The sequence below is a fragment of the Siniperca chuatsi genome, linkage group LG21 (genome assembly GCF_020085105.1).
Source record: "Siniperca chuatsi isolate FFG_IHB_CAS linkage group LG21, ASM2008510v1, whole genome shotgun sequence".
In the NCBI taxonomy this organism is placed as follows: domain Eukaryota; kingdom Metazoa; phylum Chordata; class Actinopteri; order Centrarchiformes; family Sinipercidae; genus Siniperca; species Siniperca chuatsi.
The window spans coordinates 644,021-670,000 of record NC_058062.1 but is presented as its reverse complement, the minus strand read 5'-3'; the positions used below and the strand labels follow the sequence as shown (position 1 = coordinate 670,000).

General features: G+C 47.5%; 2 protein-coding genes across 6 annotated transcripts; one reads left to right on the top strand and one right to left on the bottom strand.

Annotated features, from left to right (window-relative positions):
- The first annotated feature begins 1,858 nt into the window (after positions 1 to 1,858).
- LOC122868844 (E3 ubiquitin-protein ligase TRIM21) lies at positions 1,859 to 16,164 on the top strand. 5 transcript variants are annotated; one of them, XM_044181220.1, is made up of 13 exons: positions 1,859 to 1,959; positions 8,297 to 8,423; positions 9,758 to 10,198; positions 10,315 to 10,419; positions 10,541 to 10,636; positions 10,829 to 11,062; positions 12,753 to 12,939; positions 13,327 to 13,416; positions 13,602 to 13,628; positions 13,762 to 13,788; positions 14,511 to 14,686; positions 14,765 to 14,920; positions 15,337 to 16,164. In XM_044181220.1, the coding sequence occupies exons 2-13, from the start codon at positions 8,307 to 8,309 to the stop codon at positions 15,541 to 15,543; spliced, it is 1,863 nt and encodes a 620-aa protein (XP_044037155.1). In that variant the 5' UTR covers positions 1,859 to 1,959; positions 8,297 to 8,306; the 3' UTR covers positions 15,544 to 16,164. The 5 variants fall into 5 exon arrangements, with proteins under 5 accessions (XP_044037155.1, XP_044037154.1, XP_044037151.1 ...); XM_044181219.1 differs by lacking the exon at positions 1,859 to 1,959 and adding an exon at positions 6,635 to 6,755; XM_044181216.1 differs by lacking the exon at positions 1,859 to 1,959 and adding an exon at positions 6,640 to 6,755 and having other exon boundaries at positions 8,236 to 8,423.
- Positions 16,165 to 17,649: 1,485 nt separating this feature from the next.
- ube2m (ubiquitin conjugating enzyme E2 M) lies at positions 17,650 to 25,980 on the bottom strand. Its single transcript, XM_044181221.1, has 7 exons — positions 25,690 to 25,980; positions 23,585 to 23,679; positions 23,023 to 23,061; positions 21,488 to 21,591; positions 20,907 to 20,970; positions 18,315 to 19,789; positions 17,650 to 18,145 (listed from the first exon to the last, which is right to left on the bottom strand). The coding sequence occupies exons 1-6, from the start codon at positions 25,802 to 25,804 to the stop codon at positions 19,649 to 19,651; spliced, it is 558 nt and encodes a 185-aa protein (XP_044037156.1). The 5' UTR covers positions 25,805 to 25,980; the 3' UTR covers positions 17,650 to 18,145; positions 18,315 to 19,648.

Here is a 25,980-nt window from a genome sequence, read left to right as displayed (position 1 = left end):
TTGTCATAAATTTAATTTAGTAATCTTATAATTTAGAAATTATAAATCTGACTTAACTATCTTATAGTTTTAACTTAGAAATCTTAATTTAGACTTAGTGTCTGATCATTTTGAGTTACCATGAGTAGTATTATTATATTATTAGTTATTGCATTATTGATTATTAGTATTATTGTCATCATGCAGAAATGGGCTTCCATACAGTGAAGGAGGGGTTTTGTATTACATAACAGTAGAGTAGCAGAGCAGAGTTACACAACGCAGAGGACCAACCGCCAAACAGGATTCACCGCCTCACACCTGATCTCACACACACCTTTACCTGACACACACACACACACACACGCCCATGCTGCAGGAATGTCCTCGGTCCTGTCTGTCAGGTGTAAGCACGAGAAACATGTTTTCCCCTCTGCAAACAGCCTCATCAACATGACAGCATATTTTGTATTTTTATTTATTATTTCTTAAAATAGTCAAATAAAAAATTGCTATATGAAAAAAATGAATCAAATAATCACATTTATTTATATATATACACATTTATTTTTTTTCAGTTATTATCTTTTGCCTCCCATTCATAAAAACTTTGAATTCAGTTCATAACAGAAGTTATCTCATTGCACTTTTGGTGACAGCGGCAAGGAAAAACTTCCTTTAAGAGGCAGAAACCTCGAGCAGAACCAGACTCAGGTGGGGTGGGGCACAGTGCAAATACCACCTAGAATTTTTTAAATAGTAATAATGTAGTGGTAACATTATTAATAAATGAATAATAATAGGAATGACACCTATAGGAAGAATAATGTCAGCATCAGTAACAGAGCCAATAACAACAACTGTAGTAGCAGTTGTCGAGCAGGAACACGGGGGCAGCAGGTGGCCCACAACCACAGATCCAGACTCTGCACGAACAGGGGGCAGCAGGTGGGCCACAACCACAGATCCAGACTCTGCAGGAACACGGGGGCAGCAGGCGGCCCACAACCACAGATCCAGACTCTGCACGAACAGGGGGCAGCAGGTGGGCCACAACCACAGATCCAGACTCTGCAGGAACACGGGGCAGCAGGTGGCCCACAACCACAGATCCAGACTCTGCACGAACACGGGGCAGCAGGTGGCCCACAACCACAGATCCAGACTCTGCAGGAACACGGGGCAGCAGGCGGCCCACAACCACAGATCCAGACTCTGCAGGAACACGGGGGCAGCAGGTGGCCCACAACCACAGATCCAGACTCTGCAGGAACACGGGGGCAGCAGGTGGCCCACAACCACAGATCCAGACTCTGCAGGAACACGGGGACAGCAGGCGGCCCACAACCACAGATCCAGACTCTGCAGCCCGGAGGCAGAAATACCTGCTGAAAGCGACAGAAGGAGAGAGAGAGAGAGACGAGAAAGCACAGAACTACGGGAGAGAGAAGATGTCGAGTTAGTAACATGCAGTAATGGGATAAAAATGCATACAGAGGGAGAGGAGGAGAGAGGTGCATCATGGGAAGTCTCCCGGCAGTCTAGGCCTATAGCAGCATAACTAAGGGATGGTTCAGGACTCACCTGAGCCAGCCCTAACTATAAGCTTTATCAAAGAGGAAAGTCTTGCCTGCTCTTAAATGTGGAGCTGGTGTCTGCCTCCCGAACCCAAACTGGGACCTGGTTCCACAGGAGAGGAGCTTGATAGAAAAATTTAATACATAAATATAAACAGATGTACATTTATTATACTGAATATAACACGATGGTCAGATGTAAAAAATTAGAGAAAAAGATCCATTGAATAAAAGTGTAAACCAGCATATTAAACAAACATCTCCACTTTCTAAACTCACCTGACAACTTTCTGCACCTGCCATCATTCATGAATGAGTCTCCGCCCACTGGTGACATCACAGGCTGACAGTAACCTGAGTTTCAGGATTTCTGACAGAAACACGTCGACTCACACGGAGAAAGGTAAGAAACTGCTGCTGTTTTAAAGTTTATCTTTGATCTAAAATGCAGTCGAGAAAAATGACTTTCTTTCACAAACATCCGCTCTGAAGTTTCAGGTTGAAGATTATTTTAAATGTGAAACACCCGAATCATTTGAGTTCAACAAGGTAAACATCTGTTCCAGAAACTTCCCAACACAACAGAACCTAACCAGGTGGAATTATTCATTTAGCAGAATTCTTGCTCTTGATTTGAGGAAAATCTTGAAACTGAATGTTTCTGTAGTTTTGTTGCAGATTAGATTTAATGCCCGGTGTGTTTCTCACAAAGAGATCATTCAAATCACCACGCCTGTTGTTCATCACCATGACGTTTGTTGTGTTTTTTGCAGTTATTGTGTAAAGTATCTTTAGCTTCAGTTAGAGGAATAGATCGACATTTGGGGAAATGGTCTTGAGTCAGACGTTCAGATGGATTTCCGTCTCATGTCTGTGTGTTGATGTAAAAACCAGTTTTACGCAGACACGTTCCACATATGCACACTAGAAAACAAGATGGCGACCTTTGTTGTATTCAGCAACAACAACATAAAAGTCTGGAGAAAGGGATGTGTGCGACGGCCGAGCGAGAACAGGACTAAAGATGGGGAATAAACAGTACGTACACACAAACAGTCGGTGCGTTTGTCGTGTGGACAGTCACACATTTTGGGCGGCACGTGGACCCTCGTGGCCACGCAGACGCAGAAACCACGAGTTGGCCTTTAGAAGTGCTGGGCGGATGGAAGCTGTGAAGAAATAATCCTAGCACGTAACTAATATAACATGTTCGGCAGAGAGCTGCAGAGGTGTTGCTAGGTGTATTTTGAACTTTGGACAGGGCCAGGCTAGCTGTTTCCTCCTGTTTGCAGTCTTTATGCTAAGCTAGGCTAAACACGTCCTGACTCCAGTTTCGTGTTGAACACGCTGAGTCTGATCTGAACATCTCACACCATTTCCCCAAAATGTCGAACCGATTTCACAGCGTTTACACCGTATAATGACACCTTATCCTAACTTCAAACTAGTTTAAAACTTAAAACGAACCATAAAGATTCATTTGTATCCAGACCAGGTGTGTGTCCCCACAAGGTTGTGGGATGTCAGGTGCGAGACCCCCTTCTGAAGAATTAACCAATCTTTAATGGATCAGTTTAGGGTTTAGACTCCAGACCCTCCAAAGGGTCACCAGATAAATCTGAGGGCTCGTTAGATGAGAAGTTGATGAATGATGTTTTCAGTTTTTAGACTTTTCTATAATCTTTGATTTTTGTGTGAAATATTGGACATTTTTGCTTCTTTAGGTTTCAGATGCTTATTTAAACTAAACCATTTCTGAACTTTAGATCTTTGAGTTTATGTAAGAGCTAAAAAGGTTGGAAACCACTGGTTTAACATTTAAGAATGTATTGTATAAGACTATAATATGTTTTTAATGTAAAATGTTATATGAAAGTAACCAGTAACTATAGCTGTCAGATACATGTAGTGCAGTAAAAAGTAAAGTATTCCCTCTGACCTGTAGTCGAGTGCAAGTATCCAGGACAGAACTGGAGTGAACGCACTTTGCCTGGTTGGTTCCAACTTTTCCTGTGTATTGTTCCTCTTCACGCACATTTTGCATATTTCCTCCTGCGATGAAGCTTTTCTGTTGCGGTTCTGTGTAAACTGGATTTCCACTCGTCTGTTTTCTGTCGTTAAACATTTACACAGTTTCATCTGAAGTGTCAGTTTCCAGAGTTTAGCTGCCGGGAATCACAAACTGTGTGTTATCAGCAGTGCTGGAAAGTAACTGAGTACATTTACTCAAGTACTGCACTTGTGTACCAATTTGAGGTATTTGTACTCAAATCTTTTCTTTTCACACCACTTTCTACTTCTCCTCCACCACGTCTAACAAACACTGGACTTTTTACTTCCCCACATTTATCTGACGGCTTCAGTTACTTTACAGATTCACATTTTTACACAAAACACACGAAGAGTTCAAAAAATCTGATGTTTTGTTATAAATTAAACTCCAACAGTTTATACAAGTTCAGCTGAGTCGATTAGTCGACTGACAGGAAATGAATCAGCAGCTGTTTTGATGTTTGGAGTCGTTTCTCCTGTAAATCCCTTCCTGGCTGCAGCTGCTCAGATGTGCAGATCTGCTGCTTTTCCTCTGAACGACTGTAATAACTGTGATGTTTGTTAATAACGTCGAGCTTTGGACTGTCGGTCGGACACGATTTGGACACGGTTTTACAAACCGATGGATCGATCGATGGATCGACGGAGAAAAGAATCGGCAGATGGATCCAGAATGAAAAGCATCATCAGCTGCAGTCCGATACAAACCGGTTCAACATGAGCTCCAGCTCCACCAGCTGCAGCAGCAACATCCTGCTTTACATTAATGCACGAGGAATAATAACCTGATGATAGAATATATAACAGTGTGTTAGTACTTTTACTGCAGTAACGGAGCTGAGTACTTCCTCCATCACTGGTTATTAATAATTTCATTATAGATATTATAGATTAAATGTTTCAGATGATTCAGAGGTTTAAACAGGCAGAACAGACGACTGCATCCACATCAATACAGATGTGACAGAGGCTCATAAATGCTACATGCTAACCAAAGCTAACAGTATCATCACATTTCGTTCTGGTGCAGTCGTAGATGTAAAGTAGGGCCTGATTATTAACAACTCAGGTATCAGAAACTGTAAAGAGTAAAGAGTACAGTCTTTCCCTCCGAGATGTTGTGGAGTACAAGTAGCCTAGAAAGTGGCATAACATGGAAATACTTCAGTAAAGTACAAGTACCTGAGAATCGTTCTTAAAGCCAGTACCTGAGTAAATGTGCTTACCTTGTTCCTTTCCGTCCCTGGTCGGGGGTAAGGCCCTACAGATGGATGGGGCTAAAAACCAGTTTGGCTCCATTACAATAACTTTCCAACAACTGCCATCCATCCATCCATCCATCCATTTTCTACCGCTTAGTCCCGTTAGGGGTCGCGGGTGACTGGAGCCTATCCCAGTGACTTTGGGCCTTAGGCAGGGTACACCCTGGACAGTGGCCAACTCGTCGCAGGGCTAACACAGACACAGACAAGGACAGACAACCATTCACTCTCACATTCATTCAATACGGGCAATTTAGAGTTATCAATTAACCTACACATGCATGTCTTTGGACGGTGGGAGGAAGCCAGAGAACCCACGGTAACACGGGGAGGACATGCAGACTCCACCCAGAGAGATTGTGTGATGTTGGTCTGGTCCGGGAATCGAACCCACGATCTCCTTATTGGGAGGCAGGAGCTTTAGCCGCTCTGCCACCGTGCACCCCACAACTGCCATAAAATTAATATTATCAGTTGTTCTTTTACTTATGTAGCTAATTGTGATCTGGATTTTCTGTTTTAAACGTCGTAACATATTGCCGCCTGCGTTGCTAGGCAACATGTAGTCCCACGTCGGCCTCATCAGGGGGCGGCCTCACCAGAAAGAGTCACAGCGAAATTAATCCGCGCGTCTTTGCGCGAGTATTAGTTTGTAGAGTCTTGGTGACGTAGTGACGACTCGCAGGTTAGCGGTTAGCTCGCCAGCTACAGCTAGTCAGTCACAGCCCCTGACATTTTGTTCACCATTTCAGAAACAACGACTCGTTACAGAAGGAAAATAAAGCTAACGAGCTTGCTAACGGTCGGTTAGCAAACTCAGCTAATCTTCCTCCATTTTGGACTCTCCGGCGCTCTACGTCCAATCACAGCTCAGCGCTGTCAGGACATTTGTCAACGTTGCAAATTCACAGGTCAAAGTTCACAAAAGTCATGGGCAGCGTCCGCAGGATCCGGCTCCTAAAGGATCCGGCTCCAAAAGGATCCTGATCAAACAGGCGGAGCGAGAACGCTTCGGTCATTTGGACTGAACTTGTCTACACGTGGACTTTGAATGTGACGGATGCTTAAACCACGCGGCGTCTGTCTTCTTCTACAGTTTAATACAGTTCATTTAGAACTGCAAATAAACACTCCCATTACAGGATAAATGATGTTTTATGCTTAAATGATGAAAGTCTTTTGTAAAAATGGAGCTCTGACGGGCACAGCTAAACTCTAAAGTCAACACCAGCGGTGGAAACTAAGAACATGTACTCAAGTCCAGTACTTCAGTACAGTTTTGAGGTACTTTCTACTTCTCCACATCTTTTTACTGCGCTACATTTATCTGCTGTCTTCAGTTTGTAGATTGAAATTAATAATGCAAAATACAATCAACGAATCAATTCTGATGATTATCGGTTAAGACAAGGTAAAACACTGATCCCACGCATTCACAACGACGTCATCCTGCGGCCAAAAGTGACATAAAAGTGACTGAAGGCTGGAAAATATCGAATAACTATCTGTAATGTTCCTATATTTGGACCGTCGGCTCCATGATACGCTCGCTGTTCGCAAATCCCCCGTCAGCCATTTCTGTAATGTTTGTAGGTTTAGACTTTAGGCTATGTTCATATATTTATTCAAATATTTATTCATGTATTTATTCATGTAAACATCCCGTGAGCTGTTGGCTGAGAACATTAAATCGTCTTTCTGCTGCAGAAAACCTGCGAAGCTGTTCGTCACATGGTGTTCTGCTCTAATGTGTCCACACTCTGAACGCACCTCACACACAGGTGAAGTGGCCCCGCCCCCCCCTCTCCTTCCGTTCACACCTGTTCACAGCAGGTGGTTATCAGCCTCCTCAGGGACAGAAACACAGAGAGGAAACTGCAGACAGGTAGATAAAAACTTTGTCTGTCCGCCTTCATACCTGTCCGTCTTCATACCTGTCTGTCCGCTCGGTGGCTCAGCTGACGGCTGTTGGGTTATTTTTAGGTTTGAGGTAAATCTGCTTGTGTGTCGTCGTTCAGCTGTTTGAGGAGGAATGTGGTTCGACCTGGTCCGACTTTATTTTACCTGTCCGATAACATAACGTGTCGTTTCTTTTCTGGCTTCAGAACAAAGGTTTTTTTGTCTTTGCAGTTAAAATATCTGATGAAACTTCGTGACATTAGATTTCCCCTTTAATCCTGTTTAGTTCCCGTTTGCGATAAAAACCTGCATTTAGTTGACAAATGGAGGATATTAAGCTACTTTAAACCCCTTAGTGCTCAGAAACCTGCTCCTCCTCAGAGTCCTAACTCAGATCTGAACTCAGACATGAAACACTTTGAATCGTCCAGAATAAACCTCCAGAAACCAGCTGAGACGCCAGAGCAGAAAGCGGCTGCAGAACCTGCCTGAGAATCCTGCTGTTTCTAAGTTTCCTTCAGTCTCGCAGTGATCCAGAGACAGCTGTCTGTCCGTCCACGGGTCCACTGCAGACAGGAGCTGCTGACTGCTGGTTCGGCTGCTCTGACGGGACAGTCTGACTGCATGTTGTCTGGGGGGGGGCTTTGAAAACCCCTCTGCATGAAGTACCAACTTGGCTTCCATGGTTTAGGTTCTTTAAGAAACCCTTTCTGTCAGTGGGAGTTTCAAGAACATTCAAGAACCATCATTTAAAGTTCAGGTGTGAAGGTCTGAGTGAGACGGTAAACCCAATCCCGTCTTCCAGAGTCTCCTGAATCTGAATCCAGAGACACGAACCAGAAGCTTGTTGATCTGAAACAAACCTGCAGGAGCAGTCTAGCAGCTCTTCCTCGGGGAGGGGTGGCCGTTAGCTGAGGGCGGTGTCTGATGTCGCGAGCAGTGATCATAACCTCCATCTTAACTTTGGAGAAATGCTCTTCTTGAGGGAGGGGGGAGGGCAACCACCTCTGGAAATAATCTGGAGACCAGTGAGAAAGTGTTGTCAAAGTTTACCAGAGGTTCGATTTCTTGAGGCTGAAACGTTAGACGGGAGGCGGCGGTCCAGTGTCACGCAGGTTTCGCCGCCTCGAAGCGGCGCCTGAATCTCGTTACTGCCGGCTGCGTGTTCCAGCTCTACTGCGGAGACGCTGCATTCGACGTCTGACTGCAAAAGTATCATCAGCAAAATGTATTAAAGCACCAAAAGTAAAATTGGTCATCGTGCAGAATCACATACATGATGTTTCTGGAATCTAATTATTGCTGCGTTCGTGTGTTCATCACTTCGCTGCCTTGAACTCTGCTGGCCCGTGTGTTTCCCCTCTGATCGCCTCCTGTATGAATCACATGTTATTACATTTAGTTTTAATAATGTGAATCTGCAAAGCAACTAAAGTACTTCGTTACTTTCCACCGCTGACATCCAGAGAGCGTTAAAGCTAACGGTTAGCACAGCGGCGCTGACGCTTCCCCTCGTCTGCCCTGCAGCGGCCGCAGGATGATGGCGGAGGCAGCGGCCCAAGACCTGTTCTCCGAGCAGGAGCTGACCTGCTCCATCTGCCTGGATCTGTTCAGCGACCCGGTCTCCACTCCCTGCGGACACAACTTCTGCCAGGTAACGGTCTCGCGCACAACACCTGAGAGCCGGTCCAGAGGTCCACACGGTTGGTCCTGAAGGCTCGGCTGACGCTGCTCCTCCTCTCCTCCTCCTCTTCTCCTCCTCCTCCTCCTCCTCCTCCTCCTCTTCTCCTCCTCCTCCTCCTTTTCTTGTCCTTCTCCTCTTCTCCTCCTCCCCCTCCTCCTCGTCGTCGTCCTCCCTCATTCTTCTTCTTCTCCTCCTCCTTTTCTCGTCCTCCTGCTCCTCCTTGTCTTCTCTCTCCTCCTCCTCCTCCTCTCTCTCCTCCTCCTCCTCCTCCTCCTCCTCCCGCCCTTCTCCTCCTCTCTCTTCTCCTCCTCTCCTCCTCCTCCTCCCCCTCCTCCTCCTCCTCCTCCTCGTCGTCCTTCTCCTCTTCTCTCCTCCTCCTCTCCTCCTCCTCCTCCTCCTCCTCCTCCTCCTCGTCGTCCTTCTCTCTCTCCTCCTCCTCCTCCTCCTCCTCCTCCTCCCTCCTCCTCCTCCCTCCTCCTCCCTCCTCCTCCTCCTCCTCCTCCTCCTCCTCCTCCTCCTCCTCCTCCTCCTCCTCGTCGTCCTTCTCCTCTCTCTCCTCCTCCTCCTCCTCCTCCTCTCCCTCCTCCTCCTCCTCCTCCTCGCCGTCCTCTCTCCTCTTCTCCTCCTCCCCTCCTCCTCCTCTCTCCTCCTCCTCCTCCTCCTCCTCCTCCTCCTCCTCCTCCTCCTCCTCCTCCCCTCTCCTCTTCTCCTCCTCCTCCTCCTCCTCTCCCCTCCTCCTCCTCCTCCTCCTCGCCCGTCCTTCTCCCTCTCCTCCTCCTCCCCTCCTCCTCTTCTCCTCCTCTCCTCCTCCTCTCCTCCCCTCCTCCTCCTCCTCCTCCTCCTCCTCCTCCTCGTCGTCCTTCTCCTCCTCTTCTCCTCCTCCTCCTCCTCTCCCTCTCCTCCTCCTCCTCCTCCTCCTCGTCGTCCTTCTCCTCTTCTCCTCCTCCCCTCCTCCTCTCCTCCTCCTCCTCCTCCTCCTCGTCGTCCTTCTCCTCTTCTCCTCCTCCCCTCCTCCTCTTCTCCTCCCCCCTTCTCTCTCTCCTCCTCCTCCTCCTCCTCCTCCTCCTCCTCCTCCTCCTCCTCTCTCCTCGTCCTTCTCCTCTTCTCTCTCTCTCCTCGCCGCCCTTCTTCTCCTCTTCTCCTCCTCTTCTCCTCCCCCCTTCTCCTCCTCCTCCTCCTCCTCGTCGTCGTCCTCCTCCCCCTCCTCCTCCCTCATTCTTCTTCTTCTCCTCCTCCTTTTCTCGTCCTCCTGCTCCTCCTTGTCTTCTCTCCTCCTCCTCCTCCCCCCCCCTGTTTATTTGCAGGTGTGTATCGGGGGTTACTGGGCGTCCAGTCCGGTCTGCACCTGTCCCCTCTGTAAACGGCAGTTTGATGAACGTCCTCAGCTCAGCGTCAACAAAGTCTTCGCTCTCATCGCGGATAAATACAAACTGGCTCGTTACGGTGCCGCGGGGTTACCGATGCCGGTCAGGAACGGGACGCCGGCGGGCGCCGTGACGGCGATCACGGACACCGGCAGCACCAACCCTTTTCTGACGGCGTCAGGTGAGGAGGTGGTGTGGTGTGACGTCTGCACAGGTGTTAAACAGCCTGCTGTCAGCTCCTGTCTCACCTGCACTGCCTCATACTGCACTGAGCACGTGCAGCCGCATCAGACCACGCCCTTCTACGCCAAACACCCACTGATGGACCCCCAGGAGGCCCTCAGGGGCCGCACCTGCTCAACACACCGCCGCCTGCTGGAGGTGAGGGGATGTACGCGCTTGTTGTGACGTCGTCTGCGGTGTTAGCGAAGGTGCTGGTGTCTCCAGACCTGCCTGAGAATCCTGCTGTTGATCTCCTGATGTGTTTACCTGTCCAGGTGTACTGTCGGACATGTCAGCGCTGTATCTGTGCCATCTGTGTCCTGGAGGAACATCGAACCCACAAAACCGTCTCCGTCCAGACCGAGAGACTCATCAAACAGGTAGGGGAGTAAAATATGGTTTTGTTATTACGTATAATAAGTAAACTACGTTTGTTCCTCGTATAAGAAACGTATTCAGCCAATAAAACCACGTCTGTCCTGTGTTCACCTGCGCGTTCAGAAACAGGTGGCGAGGACGGAGCAGGAGATCCTGAACCGGATCAAAGAGAAAGAGATTCATGTGACTCAGCTGAAGAGGAAACTGGAGGGAGTGAAGGTCAGACATCTTGTTCGTGTTCTGTATGTTTTTAAGCACAGGAGCGAACCCCCGTTCAGTCCCAGCCGGTCCTCCGTCCGTCCAGCTGCAGCTTAGGTGCCTTGCTCATGGGCAGAGTCAGTGTTTCCTGTATGTGCATGTTTTTGACGGATTAATGATAATCACTTTGCTGATATTGTAATTTATTTTCAGAACTACGCAGACGGCGAGCGCAGCGAGGTGGAAAACCTCCTGGACGAAGTCTCCAGCTCGCTGGACAGGATCCGGTCTCAGGTGGTGGGCGGGATCGAGAACCAGCTGGATGCTGTGATGTCAAAGGGGGAGGGGCTGGTGAGCCGTCTGGAGGCGGAGCTCAGCCAGCTGTTGGACAGGAGGGCCGCGCTGGAGGTCCAGGCCATCAGTCAGGATCACATCGGCTTCCTGCAGGTGAGAACTCAACATTTCTTTAGCTTTAGCCTCAGACTGTTAGCGCGATATCACCTGTTAGCTGTAGCCTCAGACTGTTAGCGTGATATAACCTGTTAGCTTTAGCCTCAGACTGTTAGCGTGATATAACCTGTTAGCTTTAGCCTCAGACTGTTAGCGCGATATCACCTGTTAGCTGTAGCCTCAGACTGTTAGCGTGATATAACCTGTTAGCTTTAGCCTCAGACTGTTAGCGTGATATAACCTGTTAGCTTTAGCCTCAGACTGTTAGCGTGATATCCCCTGTTAGCTGTAGCCTCAGTCTGTTAGCGTGATATCCCCTGTTAGCTGTAGCCTCAGACTGTTAGCGTGATATCGTGGCCTGGGACCTGTTAGCTTTAGCCTCAGACTGTTAGCGTGATATAACCTGTTAGCTTTAGCCGCAGTCTGTTAGCGTGATATCGTGGCCTGGGACCTGTTAGCTTTAGCCTCAGACTGTTAGCGTGATATCACCTGTTAGCTGTAGCCTCAGTCTGTTAGCGTGATATCACCTGTTAGCTGTAGCCTCAGTCTGTTAGCGTGATATCACCTGTTAGCTGTAGCCTCAGACTGTTAGCGTGATATCACCTGTTAGCTGTAGCCTCAGACTGTTAGCGTGATATCGTGGCCTGGGACCTGTTAGCTTTAGCCTCAGACTGTTAGCGTGATATAACCTGTTAGCTTTAGCCGCAGTCTGTTAGCGTGATATCGTGGCCTGGGACCTGTTAGCTTTAGCCTCAGACTGTTAGCGTGATATCACCTGTTAGCTGTAGCCTCAGTCTGTTAGCGTGATATCACCTGTTAGCTGTAGCCTCAGTCTGTTAGCGTGATATCACCTGTTAGCTGTAGCCTCAGACTGTTAGCGTGATATCACCTGTTAGCTGTAGCCTCAGACTGTTAGCGTGATATCACCTGTTAGCTGTAGCCTCAGACTGTTAGCGTGATATCGTGGCCTGGGACCTGTTAGCTTTAGCCTCAGACTGTTAGCGTGATATAACCTGTTAGCTTTAGCCGCAGTCTGTTAGCGTGATATCGTGGCCTGGGACCTGTTAGCTTTAGCCTCAGACTGTTAGCGTGATATCACCTGTTAGCTGTAGCCTCAGTCTGTTAGCGTGATATCACCTGTTAGCTGTAGCCTCAGTCTGTTAGCGTGATATCACCTGTTAGCTGTAGCCTCAGACTGTTAGCGTGATATCACCTGTTAGCTGTAGCCTCAGACTGTTAGCGTGATATCACCTGTTAGCTGTAGCCTCAGACTGTTAGCGTGATATCGTGGCCTGGGACCTGTTAGCTTTAGCCTCAGACTGTTAGCGTGATATAACCTGTTAGCTTTAGCCGCAGTCTGTTAGCGTGATATCGTGGCCTGGGACCTGTTAGCTTTAGCCTCAGACTGTTAGCGTGATATCACCTGTTAGCTGTAGCCTCAGTCTGTTAGCGTGATATCACCTGTTAGCTGTAGCCTCAGTCTGTTAGCGTGATATCACCTGTTAGCTGTAGCCTCAGACTGTTAGCGTGATATCACCTGTTAGCTGTAGCCTCAGACTGTTAGCGTGATATCACCTGTTAGCTGTAGCCTCAGTCTGTTAGCGTGATATCACCTGTTAGCTGTAGCCTCAGACTGTTAGCGTGATATCGTGGCCTGGGACCTCCTCTCCCCTCTCTCCCCCCTCAGAGTTACGAGGAGGCCACAGCTCCTCTGGCCGAGGATCAGCAGGACGAGGATGAGGAGTTCTCCCTTCACTTCCAGCTGGGGGAGGTGAAGAGCTCTCTGTCCGAGGTGAAGGACAAGATGGACGACATCAGGATGGGGGAGGTCCCTTCCACAAGGTCCACAGGGTCCAGAGGGTCCAGAGGCTCGGGTGAGTCGCAGCAGACATTTAAATGATAAAAAGCAGCTCATTTAACCGTTTTTTCATCAGTTTCATCCTTTGAACAACATTAATGCTCGTTAGTGGCTGAATGAAAAACGTAATAATTAATAATCAGGATTATCTCTTCACGTGTCTTTAAAACCAGCTCGATACTTTCAGCCAATAATCGTGTCAGACAGGACAGAAACGTTCTGGTTTTACTGAACGTGTCAGAACGGAAAAGTTTCATAAAATTATTTGTTGTTATAACAATAAAAATATCTCGTTATGAGATAAAAAGGATTTTGTAGAAACTAGAAGCCGAACACACGTTTATATTTGTCATGTTGGCAGTGAAACGCTGCAGTACTGACGGCGTCTGTTGTCCTGTCTCAGTGTCGTCTGGCGATCTGATGCTGGCGGAGAGCATGCTCAGTCTGAGAGGAAGCAGCGTCAGTTTGAAGAAGAGTCAGTGGTCTCTGAGAGGTCAGTGGCTGATCCGGCAGCAGCTGTGGGTTACAGGGTTTACCTCCGGGGAGCATTACTGTCGTTGAGATATCTGACTCCAGACCAGCCGACTGCACGCCGACACTTTTATTTTGACCTGAGACGAGACAGTGGGGACTTTTAATGTGAAAGAATGACTGTGGCTGTTTCCTGTCTCCCTTCAGATCTAAAGAAAGTCAAACCGGTCTCAGGTACGTGTCTGTTTAATATATATATATATATATAATGTATTTAATATGTTAATGATTTGAAATGTTAATGAATCAGTTTCATCGTGACGTTTTCCTACAGCAGTTAAATTAACTTCTCTTCGCTCTGTCACAGGACACAAAAAGGCGCGAGTCTACATGGGTGAGCGCTTTACTGTAATTTGGATAGTTATGATTTTTATTTTTATTATTATAGATTATTCTCTTTTAAACTTTTCTTGCCTCAGTTTGGTTTTCACCCAGCTGTTTCAGTTTGACTTTGCGCGTGCTAGCTTTTGTTGCTATGATGTTAGCATGCTAGTATTCGAATGTTAGTATTTCGCTCAAAGCTGAGTGTGACAAAGTCCAACCTTTTTTTGCATAGAATGCTAACATGCTAATGTTAGCAAGCTAACAAGCAAGCACTCTGATGATGAAAGCTGAGCCTAAGTGCAGCTGAGCAAGTAAAGTTTTAAAAATGGTTGTTGTTGTTGTTGTTATTATTATTATTATTATTATTATTATTATTATTATCCGGTTTTATTTATTGCATAGAATACTAACATGCTACCTTTGGCAAGCTAACAAGCAGACAGTCTAAATGATATACTGATGTTCATTTATTGAAATATACTAATGCTAACTGCATGTTAGCCTGCTAGCATTAGCATTACACTCTAACCGCAGCTGAGCCTAAATACATTTAAGCTAATATTCTGTTAGCGGTCAGCGGAGCCTGACGGCGCCGTACAGACAGTTAGCCCTGTGATTGGCCCTCGGGACAAACGAAGTACAGATTTGTTTTGTGGCGTGTGATGAACGTTACAGCCTCAGGGGGGCGTCTCTTTTATCTTGGTTCATTTCTCCCCTCGTCGTTGTTTCCAGAGGACGTGACCTTGAACCCGGTGACGGCGTACCCCTTCCTGATCCTGTCGGAGGACAGGAAGCAGGTGAAGAGAGGAGAAAAGCTGCAGTTCTACAGAAACAGTCAGCAACGCTTCGACGTCTGGTCCTGCGTCACCGCTAAAGAGGGATTCGGCACCGGACGACACTACTGGGAGGTCAGGCTCAGGACGCACAGGTAATACTGATCCAGGATCCAGTGTGAAGTATAAAACTGTGTTCTCCACCTGTGGCAGGTGTTTGTTGGGGACAGTAAGGACTGGAAGCTGGGCGTGGTCAGTGAGTCGGCTCAGAGGAAAGGTCTGTTTGACATGAGTCCCTCTAACGGATACTACGCCATCTGGTGGAGCGGCAGCCAGCTGCGAGCGCTCACCGCACCGCCTCTTACCAAGGTACGAACACGTCACGTTACAAGTCATACTGCATCGCGGACTGAGGTCACGTGTCTCCGTAGCTTTTAGATAAACAGTTTTTAGATAAAAAAACATCAGTCAACATCACGTAATGTGTTTATATTTTTGTGGAAGCAGTCTCAGATTCGGTGGGTTACAGTGCGACCTGGCCGCCCCTTTAACTTCAACAGAAGAGGCTCCAAAGTCGGTCACTGTGACGTGATGACCCCCCCCTCGGCGTGAACTGGCTGAATCTGACTTTAAACTGATCGGAATTAAGATTTTCCTGCTAATGTCGCTGATGCAAACAAACAAACAGCATCAGAAAGTATTAATGAGTCAGATTTCGTCGTTGTCTCATGTTTATATGCAGAAGAACTAACGGGACAATACGTGTGTTTGTTTCGACCGCGCAGGTGAAGAGTCCCCCCAAACTGCGCCAGGTGGGCGTGTTCCTGGACGTGGACGAGGGTCAGGTGTCCTTTTACAACGTGAAGTCCGGCTCGGAGATCTACAGCTTCACCGGATCCAGCGAGTTCACCGAGAGGATGTTTCCTCTGCTGGGCACCGGGGACAAGGAGGTCCCGCTGGTCCTCATGACCACACAGCACCACCTGGCCTGAGGGACCGGACGGAGACAAGGGGGTCAAGACCTGAGGGGGGGGGGGCGGCACTGGGACGTTACCGGCCGTTGGCGGCCATGTTGGATGAAACATAGAGCAGCGTGTCGCTGTTACCACGGCAACACTATCTCCTTAGTTCTCGTTGTTAAAGGTTCCTCACTGTCACGGGACGCGTCGGCAGGTTTAGTCCCGTTTCTGGAGTTTGGCTTTCTGGGAAATGGAGGCAGGAAATCCACATTTTGGCGGCAGTGAGGAAGCTTCTGTTACTGAGACCAGAACCAGGTCAGATACCTGAGACCTGCGCGGAGACTCGGAGCTCACTAACTGAGTAAAATGTTATAAAATCTATTAACAAATGTTGTATTAATTAATAAATTATTAAATCTCGTGTTGAAATGTTACTTTATTATTGTCACAATAACAAAAATTTGCATCTCAAAATGACAGTTTTTTTAAGTCTGTTTTTTATTTCATAACGTCACCTTTATTGACAGTGGAGTTGTCTCCGCCCCCCTCACCTTTCAGCCAATCGTGAGGCATCGCTGACACCCCCTTTGTCACCTGTTGGAACTGTTTTAATGAACGTGAGCAAAGCTGTTGAATAAAGACGTGTCACAAATATTTCTCTCACTTTAATGACTGTGGAGCCTGAAAATAAGTAATACTCATTTTTAAAATTTGACTTAAGTACTAATACCACATTATAAAAAGTAATTCAAACAAAACATTAAAGTCATTCAGAGGAAAAGCAGCAAACCTGCAGCCAGGAAGTGATTTTACAGGAAAAACGACTTCAAACATCAAAACAGCTGCTGATTAATTTCCTGTCAATCGACTTATTGATTAAATGACTTTCATTTATAATAAAACGTTTGGTCGCTTGAGTAAATGTGTTTGGGATTTCTTTAATGACCTTTTGCATGCGGCTCGTCAGCTGCGATGAGCCGAGCCGGTTTCGGGGTCCTGGAGGTTCACGGGACGCTTAACGGACCCTTTTCCCGCTGTACAGTCATAATAACAGCACACGGTATTTATACAGCACTCAACGTGCTTTACATGACGGAACCAGGATTAAAACGTTTCAGGAAGCAACGAGGCAAATATATATCTATAGATATTTATTTATCAGCTGCTGTTAGTCGTTCGGCTGCCATCAGACCAGACGAGTGCAATAAGGCAGGTTTCAGGAAGCAAAACTTAAAATAACATAATTATTTGTGCCGGTCAGCTGGTCGGAGTGCGGCGCCCCCAGCTGGCGAAACATGTCAGCGCCGGACGGCGTCTCGTAACTCTTCCTCCCAACGTGAAGACGTGAAGTTAGCTGAAGGAATCACGCTGCCGCCCCGAACGTCTGCGAGATTCAAACGCAAGAGAAACGAAGCCGGGACAGAAAAGCCTGTCCAGGAATATTTCAGAGTAAAAGACGCCAAATTAAGAAGCAGAACGTGTTTAAACGTATTCTGCTCTCGCTGTCTGGTTCACTGAAGCTCACGACTTCCTACATTTCCCACAATGCCTCTGCGGAGCTGCCAGAGAAGCACAGAGGGGCTGTTACTTCCTTCCTGTGTGACTTCTGAATGTCTGTTTATTCTGTTATTTCTGGTTGTGAAGTGTGAACAGCTGTTTCACCGTGTCCAGGTGTTGCGTGAAGACGACGACGGGGACGGAAACAAGAAAAAACACGAGGATCTTTCAGTTTTTAGACGTTTTTCTTTCTTGTGAAATACTCGATAGTCTCCAAAATATATTCAAATAAAACAGCAACCTGTGAGTTCTTCCTTTGCAACACAAACTAATTATTAACATTAAAATATGCTCGTTTATTAATAATAATCTCTCAAAGTTCACTCAGTCTTATGAAAAGATAGAACGCAGTTTAATATTTAAGTAAATGACTAATTGTATTATTTCTGAACATTTTAAAGTCTTCTCTCCCGCAGCGCTTCACTTTCTGAACATCAGCTGAAGGAATTATGGGATTTGAAGTTGATGATGATGTAATCCACCGGCGCCACGGTGACAGTCCGAGGTGGCGACCGCGTCATCGTGACGGTGCGTTTGGTTTCTGTGTGTCGTGTTAAACGGACGTCACAATAATTAGAATCATTCAAGTTCATATTTTATTTAACATAAATCATATTGCAGTCAATGTGAACAGCTGGGGTTTCAATATACACAGAATCCTAACACGTTAAGCCCCGCCCCTCTGTGACCCCGCCCACAACAACCCTCCCACCCGCCAAACTGAAAATCTAAAGCTCCTCCCCGCCCCCATAGCCCCTCCCTTTAAACAAACACACTGCCCCCGCCCGCCCGACGCTCCGCCCCTGACGCTGACTCTGTGTTTATGTGATTTAGCAGCAAACTCCAAACTTCATCTCCGCATGTCGAGCAAAAACACGTCACTTCAGCCAAATTCACCTGTTCTGTCGGCTGAACGCCGCTCAGACTTATTCACCTCCACCTGTCACAGCTGTCACACCTGTCGCACACATGTCACAGCTGTCACACACCTGTCACACCTGTCGCACACCTGTCACACCTGTAGCACACCTGTCACACCTGTCGCACACCTGTCACACCTGTCGCACACCTGTCACACCTGTAGCACACATGTCACACCTGTAGCACACATGTCACACCTGTAGCACACATGTCACACCTGTAGCACACATGTCACACCTGTCGCACACCTGTCACACCTGTAGCACACGTCACAGCTGTCGCACACATGTCACAGCTGTCGCACACCTGTCACACCTGTCGCACACCTGTCGCACACCTCTGTCACACACCTCTGTCACACCTGTAGCTAATCATGTGATCATGTGACCGACTGCCAGGTTCCCATTTACTTCTGGTTATTGTAGTTTGAGAACAAATCTGCATCGACGTCAAGCCTCAAGGGACATTCAAGGTGCGCCTGCTCCTATTGGGACTAACAAGCCCCTCCCACGCTGACATCATCATACCAACAGCTGTCGAGTCATCGCAGGCTGAGAACTGCGCGTTGCCGTCTCACTTTAAGGAACTTTTTAAGGCGTGCCTGATCGTGTTGTGACTCACGAGCCCCTCCCACTCGGCTGACCCCTCCCCCTAGCTGTGGCGTTACTGAGTCCACGTCTCGCCTTGAGGAAACTTCGTCTTAAGGCGTTGAGACTCAAAGCCCCTCCCACCCTAACAAGCCCCTCCCTCCAGTCTGTCTGTCTTTTAAAGGATCGTCTGCTCACAAGCCCCTCCTACTCCATCAAGCCCCTCCCCCTGTGCGGTCACTGCTAGCCTATGATAATTTGTGGTTGTAGGGGGGGGGACGGGACTATTTCTTGGCGAACAACAGCCGACCGTAGTGACCTTAAGTCTTTTCGCCACTGAGAGGTTGCCAGGCAACCATCGCTATAGCTGCATCGCTTCACAGAAATCCTAGGCGAACGGATGAACTGTTGTTTGTCAAGAACGCCGTTTGTGAGTTTGGAGTTTGCTGCCGGCCGACGTGTTACGAACAAACAAAAAGGTGGCGAGGGGGAGGGGGCGTGTCCTTCTGACCACCTGTCTAATGCAGGTGTCTTCGCCACACACACAAATAAAAAATAAAAGAAAATCATGTGGCTATCATCATCATCATCAGTGTTGTGGCGCTCTCTGATTCACTGACTCCCCCCAGCAACATTCACTGACCACCCACACCTGCCTCCCCCTCCCCCTCCGTCCTGCATCATCACCCTCGGCCGCCGTTCGCCGTCGGCCATCTTTTCAAGTCCAGTTTCGGTGTGTGTTGTGTCGGCGTCCCCCTGGGGTGTGTAAACGGTTGAATGCGGCGTCTTGGAAGTAAAACAGAGAGAAATATGGGAGGAGGGGGGAGGAGGGGGAGACGAAAGGGAGGAGGAAGAAGGGAGGGTGGGGTTTCTTCGTCGTCTTCTTTTGTTTTAAAACAGAAAGCGTCTTCTGGCGTGCTGCTTTCTTTCGGCGCAGCTCCTGCTTCTGCCAACGAGCAGGACTGAGGAGTAAAAGGGGAAGGAGGAGGAGGAGGAGGGGTGAGGCAGAGGGGGGGGGGAGGTGAGGAGTGTAGGGGAGGGGTGGGGAGTCTGGAGAATCATGGGACGTCGAGTTATTTAAGACACCTCTCGAAGTAGGTGGCGCCCACGTAGCCGCCCCTCAGAGAGCGGTGGACGTTCTGCTCGAAGAGCCGCCGGTTCGTTTGGAGGACTTCTGCTGCCTCCTTGTTCAACGGATCCTCAGGGTTAGGCTCCTGGAGGGGAGGGGGGGGGAGGGGGGGGGAGGCACATTAACACATTAATGTTGATCTGTAAGTTACAGGATCAGACGGTGTCGTCCCTCATTCGTCCAGGAGTGCTCCATCGTAGAAAAGGTTTCAGTCGTAGTCGTCTGGACGCTGTTTTCAGAATCAAGACGTTTCGGCTCCCATCCGGAAGCCATTCTCAATTGTGAAAAAATGGACCGGGAACTAGAAATTTAAGCTACTCTGTGTTGCATAAGCCCCGCCCTCAGGAAGGAGTTTGCATCTAAAAGCTACAAACTGCACATTTGAAGACAGCGAGGTGAAGAGTCTAAGTAGAGAGAAGAGTTGGCTTGAAAGACGAGTCAAAGAAGCCATTTTTGTGAAAAAAGAAAACCCCTCTTTGAACAGAAATGGTGGTCTGAGATTCAACTTGCCAACGATCTACCACAGTGTATTAACACCGTGGTCAAGCCAATCACATGCTAATCAGGTACTTAACAGTGATGAGGGAGGTGCAGCCAGAAAACAATAGGCCTGATTGCTGATTACTGGGCCATCATGGAAACAAAAGGTCAGTTTCAGGTGAAACTAGCTAATCAACAGACACTCAGGTAGACTCCTTCCTGAGGGCGGGGCTTAAGCAACACAGAGTAGCTTAAATTTCTGAGTTCTCAGACCATTTTCACAATTGAGAATGACTTCCGGATGGGAGCCGAAACGTCTTGATTCTGAAAACAGCGTCCAGACGACTGCGACTGAAACCTTTTCTACGATGTAAGTTACAGGATTAGTTACCGTCAGTGGATCAATTTGTGGCGGCGCTGCAGGACGCCGTGATACACACTTGTGACTGCAGGGGGCAGTAATGCTGGAGTCAAACTAAATAAACTGCAGCGCCGCTTGTTCCGGCAGCTTAACAAACCCCAAACCAGCTGAAGTTCTCAGCAGAAAACCGGTGTATTTAGTGGTGTTGGGGACGGACTCAGGTCCAAATCTTGACATTTTAGCGCAAAGTATTTGAAATCTAATCTCATTTCGTCCAATTACCGCCCCTCTGAGCGCCGCCCGAACAAACCCAGGTCCCCCAACATGCAGAGAGAAATGAATCGGACTTTGGTGAACTCACTAGAAATAGATACTGTAGACCGTAGATGATGGAGTTTATTGTCAACACAGGCTTCCAGTCCTCTCTGCGGAGAAGAAGACAAACATCAGAGCGCGAGACAAACAACGTGTCGTGCGTTCGCACTTTGCATCAAAAGCAAACTGAAGACTGAGCAGCTCATGAAAACGTTAGTCAGCACATTTCAACAACCTGCAGATTTAAGGTGGAATGATTTCCACAACTAATATACAATAATATTACACAGCATCTCACATTAAGTCCAGGTATCATGATCAAGGCTGGATAACCAGAACTGCCCCAGAGTCCCAGACCCCCAGGGCCCCAGACCCCCAGGGGCCCCAAAAGTATCAGGTTCACTGCGTGTTATTTGACTTTGGTATTTTGATTGATTGAAAATGTGTTTGGGGTTTTGCTCCACGGAGACGGCCTGGGGCAGGTAGCTGGTGGGTTTTTGGGTGTTTGCGTACTTCCTGGGAACTTGAAGGTGGGGGAGTCGATAAACATTTCACCAGAGAAAGTTAGTAAGTGGACCTTGAGTTAAGACTGTTGTTGTTTCCAAGTTTCTGACGGTTGGTACAGACCTTAAGATATTTAGGCAGACGTTTCCTTCCAGGTCGATGTTGGGGTGATACACCATCGTCTCACACTTTACCTTGGGGGGGTCGTGGGGGTAACCCTGTCCTACCTGAAACACACACAAAAGACTTCCCGTAACCGTAACCAGTACATGCTTAACCCAAAACCCCTCAAATTTAAAGTCCAACTGAAATTAAATGTCACGTTTTGTGTCTGCGACAGCAACGCCTCTGCTCTGAAAAGCACTTCCTGTTCTCAAAATCTCAAACCCAGAGGGAGAAACGAGTATTTTATATTTTTGTTTTCATGATGGCGGCGCCTCGTTTTGCATTAATGTGACTGAACTCCGTTGGTTCTGTGTCTACGTCATACTCGCCAACCTTTCGACACCGAAGCAGAGGGTCTGGGGTTCACCCCCCCCCCCCGAAACAGTTGAGTTTCAGAGACTGTTTGCTGCATTCGGTGACTTTAAAAGAATGAAAATACACTGAAACAGCTTTTTTATGTGAAATACTTTTAATGTAACTTTTACTGTAATTGTCGGGAAAGAATACAGAGTAATTCGCCTCTCTGCGTGAATCTCTGGCGTAAACTAATATGAAACGGCGAATTCTCGCTCGGCGAGGACGAGCTGCGGCGCCACGATCACGGCGGGACAACGGAAAGGAAAAAAGGTGTGAAAATGCGTCAGAAGTCTGGAGAAAGACGGGATAACTAGGGCCTCGGGAGGAAACCGGCAGGGATGGTCTGCGCAGACGTTATTTCCATACAGCCAATCAGATCTCGTATAAAGCAGTGAGGTCAGCGCTGTGTCATAGGCAGAGCAGACGGTCTCACTGAGCCAATCAGCAACAACAACACACATTAGCTTCATGCTAACGTCTCCTTCTAAGCTAACTAACGGACGTGAACACGTCTTGTCCTGAACGTGAGCTCGGCGCTCTGCTGACGTCACGCTGACGTAACTTTTGACTAAATGAGACTTCAGTTGGACTCACAGATTTACACGGTAACGACCTGGTTTCTGTACCAAAATGGAGGCGAGTTCCCACAACGTGACTGTGTAAACAGACGGTCCCGAAAACAAAACATGTTCTCAAACACACACGAGTGAAAACCAAACGTAAATATTAAACTTCGCAGAAAGTATTTTTAGAAAAGCATCATTTTCTCTGTTTTAACAGGAAAAATGTCTGTTTGCTAAAGAAGAGAGAGAAAGAAACAAATATATAAAGCTTCTACAGAAGAATTTAGTGATCTGACTGATTATAACTGATTGATTATCAATAAATATACAAAACATAAAGAATAAGATGAAGGATCAGGACAAATTTTACAAAAGCATGTTTCCGTAAATAAATAAAAATATGCAGCGCGATACAGAACGATTTGTCCAGAAATAAAATAATAAAATGGTTTGATCGCAGGTCGGGCCCCGAGTCAGGGACTGCAGGTACGTATGCACCTGCTTCAGGTGACAGACTGGAAGGCCAAAGTACAGACGAAGACCACAGACACAGAGCGGACACGTGTTTCTCACCTTAAAGCTGAAGACAAACTTTCCTCCTTTGTAAAATCCCTGCGAGACAAACACAAACAGATCTTACACATCTTTCTGTTGAAGCGTCAGTTTTCATCACAGCAGCAGCAGCCGGCCGTCGCAGGAACCAACAACATTTCCTCAACCGCTGGTCCAGTTTTGAGGAACTCGGACTTAACTTGAGTATTTTCTGCTACTTTCCGCTTCTTCTCGGAGGGAAATGCTGGACTTTGTACTGCGCTACATTTATTTAAGAGCTGTAGTAACTAGTCACATTTCAAATTAAGATTTTACAAACAAAACATCCGAGCAGTTTATAAAATATGATCCACTGTTACAGATTACAGATACATCAATAATAATATAATAATAACACTGACAGTAGCCACTCTGCATTATGAATTCTTTTACTTTTAATACTAATAATGTGCATTTTGTTTCCCTTCTGTCTGTGGGGCTGCGTGGACCTGCTCGGGATTAACGACACTTTAAATTAAAGGATGGTAAAGTAGTGATCCTTCAGGAAAACGGCGTTTCCTGGACAGGAAGTGAACACACACACCTCGTCTGGTGAGATGATGAGTCTGAAGTTGAGGAGGTCATCGTCATCGGGGAAGTTGATCTCACACGTCTTTGGCAGGTTCAACTCATTGATGTCTGAAACACAAACGGGAGCCGACAGAAGTACGGCGAAACATCAGATGTAACAGTGATGGGGCGTTCTGAATAGTTTACAGTTCATCAATATCAGAAATCCCATCTTGGTGTGTACGTAACAAAAAGCTTTCCATTTTAAATATCTCGTACTGAGAGTCTGTGACCCGTGGACAGGTGCACATTCACTTTCTGTCTATCAGATAATTGATTTATCGTTTCGGCACGAGCTGCCTGACTGCTGACGGACACAGCCTCCGCCTCTCGCGTGACACCAGCTGATCTGGGGTCAGTCTCAACTCGGCACCGCCGACATCCTTCGGTACTACTGAGCACCGAGGGACGACTGTCATTGGTTACTCTGTGGGCTTCAACTTCACCCTTTACTTTTCTCCATGCAGTCCCGTCTGTCCCGTCAGAGCAGCCGAACCAGCAGTCAGCAGCTCCTGTCTGCAGTGGACCCGTGGACGGACAGACAGCTGTCTCTGGATCACTGTGAGACTGAAGGAAACTTAGAAACAGCAGGATTCTCAGGCAGGTTCTGCAGCCGCTTTCTCCTCTGGCGTCTCAGCTGATCTCTGTTTATTCTGGACGGACGTCAGAGACGATGACGTCCTCTGGAAGTGTGAGTCGCGCTGAACGATTCGATGAGAGTTTCATGTCTGAGAGTTCAGACCTGACGGAGTTAGGACTCTGAGGAGGAGGTTTCTGACTCAAAGTCGGTCTCTGAGTGTCTGAATCTCCTCCGTCAGCTGTGAGTCGCTGCTGCAGCTCCACCTGCTGACAAACAATAACTTCCTGTTGTTTTTACAACACCTGTCCCCTGTCCCTGTCCCCTGTCCCTCACCTCGTGCAATATTTATTTTGTAAAATAGTTTTTTTTAAAGTTAGATAGAAATGCGTTATAGCAGTATGGTGAAAGGAAGTATGGTTAGGAAACGGTATCCAAATCAAAGTATCAGCACTGGAAGCGGTTTCGATGATTGTGGCCTCGCTAAGGACATTACGCCAACACACAGTCCAAAACGTCCACCGCACTACTGGCCACGAAGACGCGTTCAGTACACGAATGAATCTCTAACACTGAAAAACGTGTTAAAAGACGACCGTGATGTGATCTCAGCGCCTGTGCCGGCCGACGCGTCCACTTCCTGCTGCAGCGACTGCGAATCTTTAAACTGAACGATGTGATTCGTAACGGTCCGGCTTCCTTTGGACTTCAGTGTGAACCTGAGCCTCCTAACCAGGTGTGTGCGCCTACTGTCTGTCTGAGGAGGAAGCAACCTGCCAACCATCCACACCACCAACCCCCGTCAGCCCCTCACACTGACACCTGCCTGTCAGGTGTGTTCCAGCCGGCTGGTGTATCAGGACCCGGGTCAGGGTGAGGATGTAAACTCACCTCCTGGACTGACGTGAACCTCTGAGGAGAAGAAGCCACTGGTTTTTTATTAAAGAGTGACATGTTGAAGGACGGAAAGAAAGAAAACAGCTTGCTGACACCAGAACTAGCTGGTTAGCTGCCAGTCAGGCTGTTCCTGACCTCAGTCAGCAAATGTGGAGAAGTTTTTCACCCTGTAGACAATTAAACACAGAGCTGACACAGCACGTTAGCTAGTTAAAGGCTATCTGTGTTAGCTAACTAGCCTACAAATTCAACCTAAGACACCTTATGATTTGTAGCTGCTGTGAAGTGTGAGCTAGTTAGCAGCTCCCAAAGTGTTCCGCATTCAGTGCTGTTTAGTGTTAGCTGCGTGCTAGCCTTAAATGATCAGATAGCGGCTAGCTTCTGGCTGCGTTTTGTTTTCAAATATGGAACAAGCTAGCCGCCGTTAGCTAACTAAAGTTAGCGTGCTAGCTGTTAGCATCTGTGAGTTATATTAATACCCCTCTTTTAAGTTACTGTACTGTTAATGTATCCTGGGCACAGAAGGGGGGTCGTGTTAGCCTGTGGTCTGTGAGTCCTCCAGGCAGGACCAGCTAGCCGGGGGCTGATGGTGGAAACTAGCCTACCTTTCTGTATTCGGAGCTGGGCCGCGCTGGCTTTTTTACCCCCGGCTCCTGTTCTGTTTCCTCCAGCAGATTCCTCGTCTTTCTTCTGCTGCTTCAGGGAAAAGAGCTTAATCATCTTCAGATATTTGATAATTTAATGCCTATACTCTGCGTCCCTTCGGTGTGTCCGAGCCGTGTGTGTGTGCGGGTTTTGAGAGTCAGTTCGGTCCCAACAGCACCGTGATGTTGATGGAGCCGGTGCGTCTCAGCTAATTACACTGAGCACAGATGCTAGCCGCCGAGCTAGCCTAG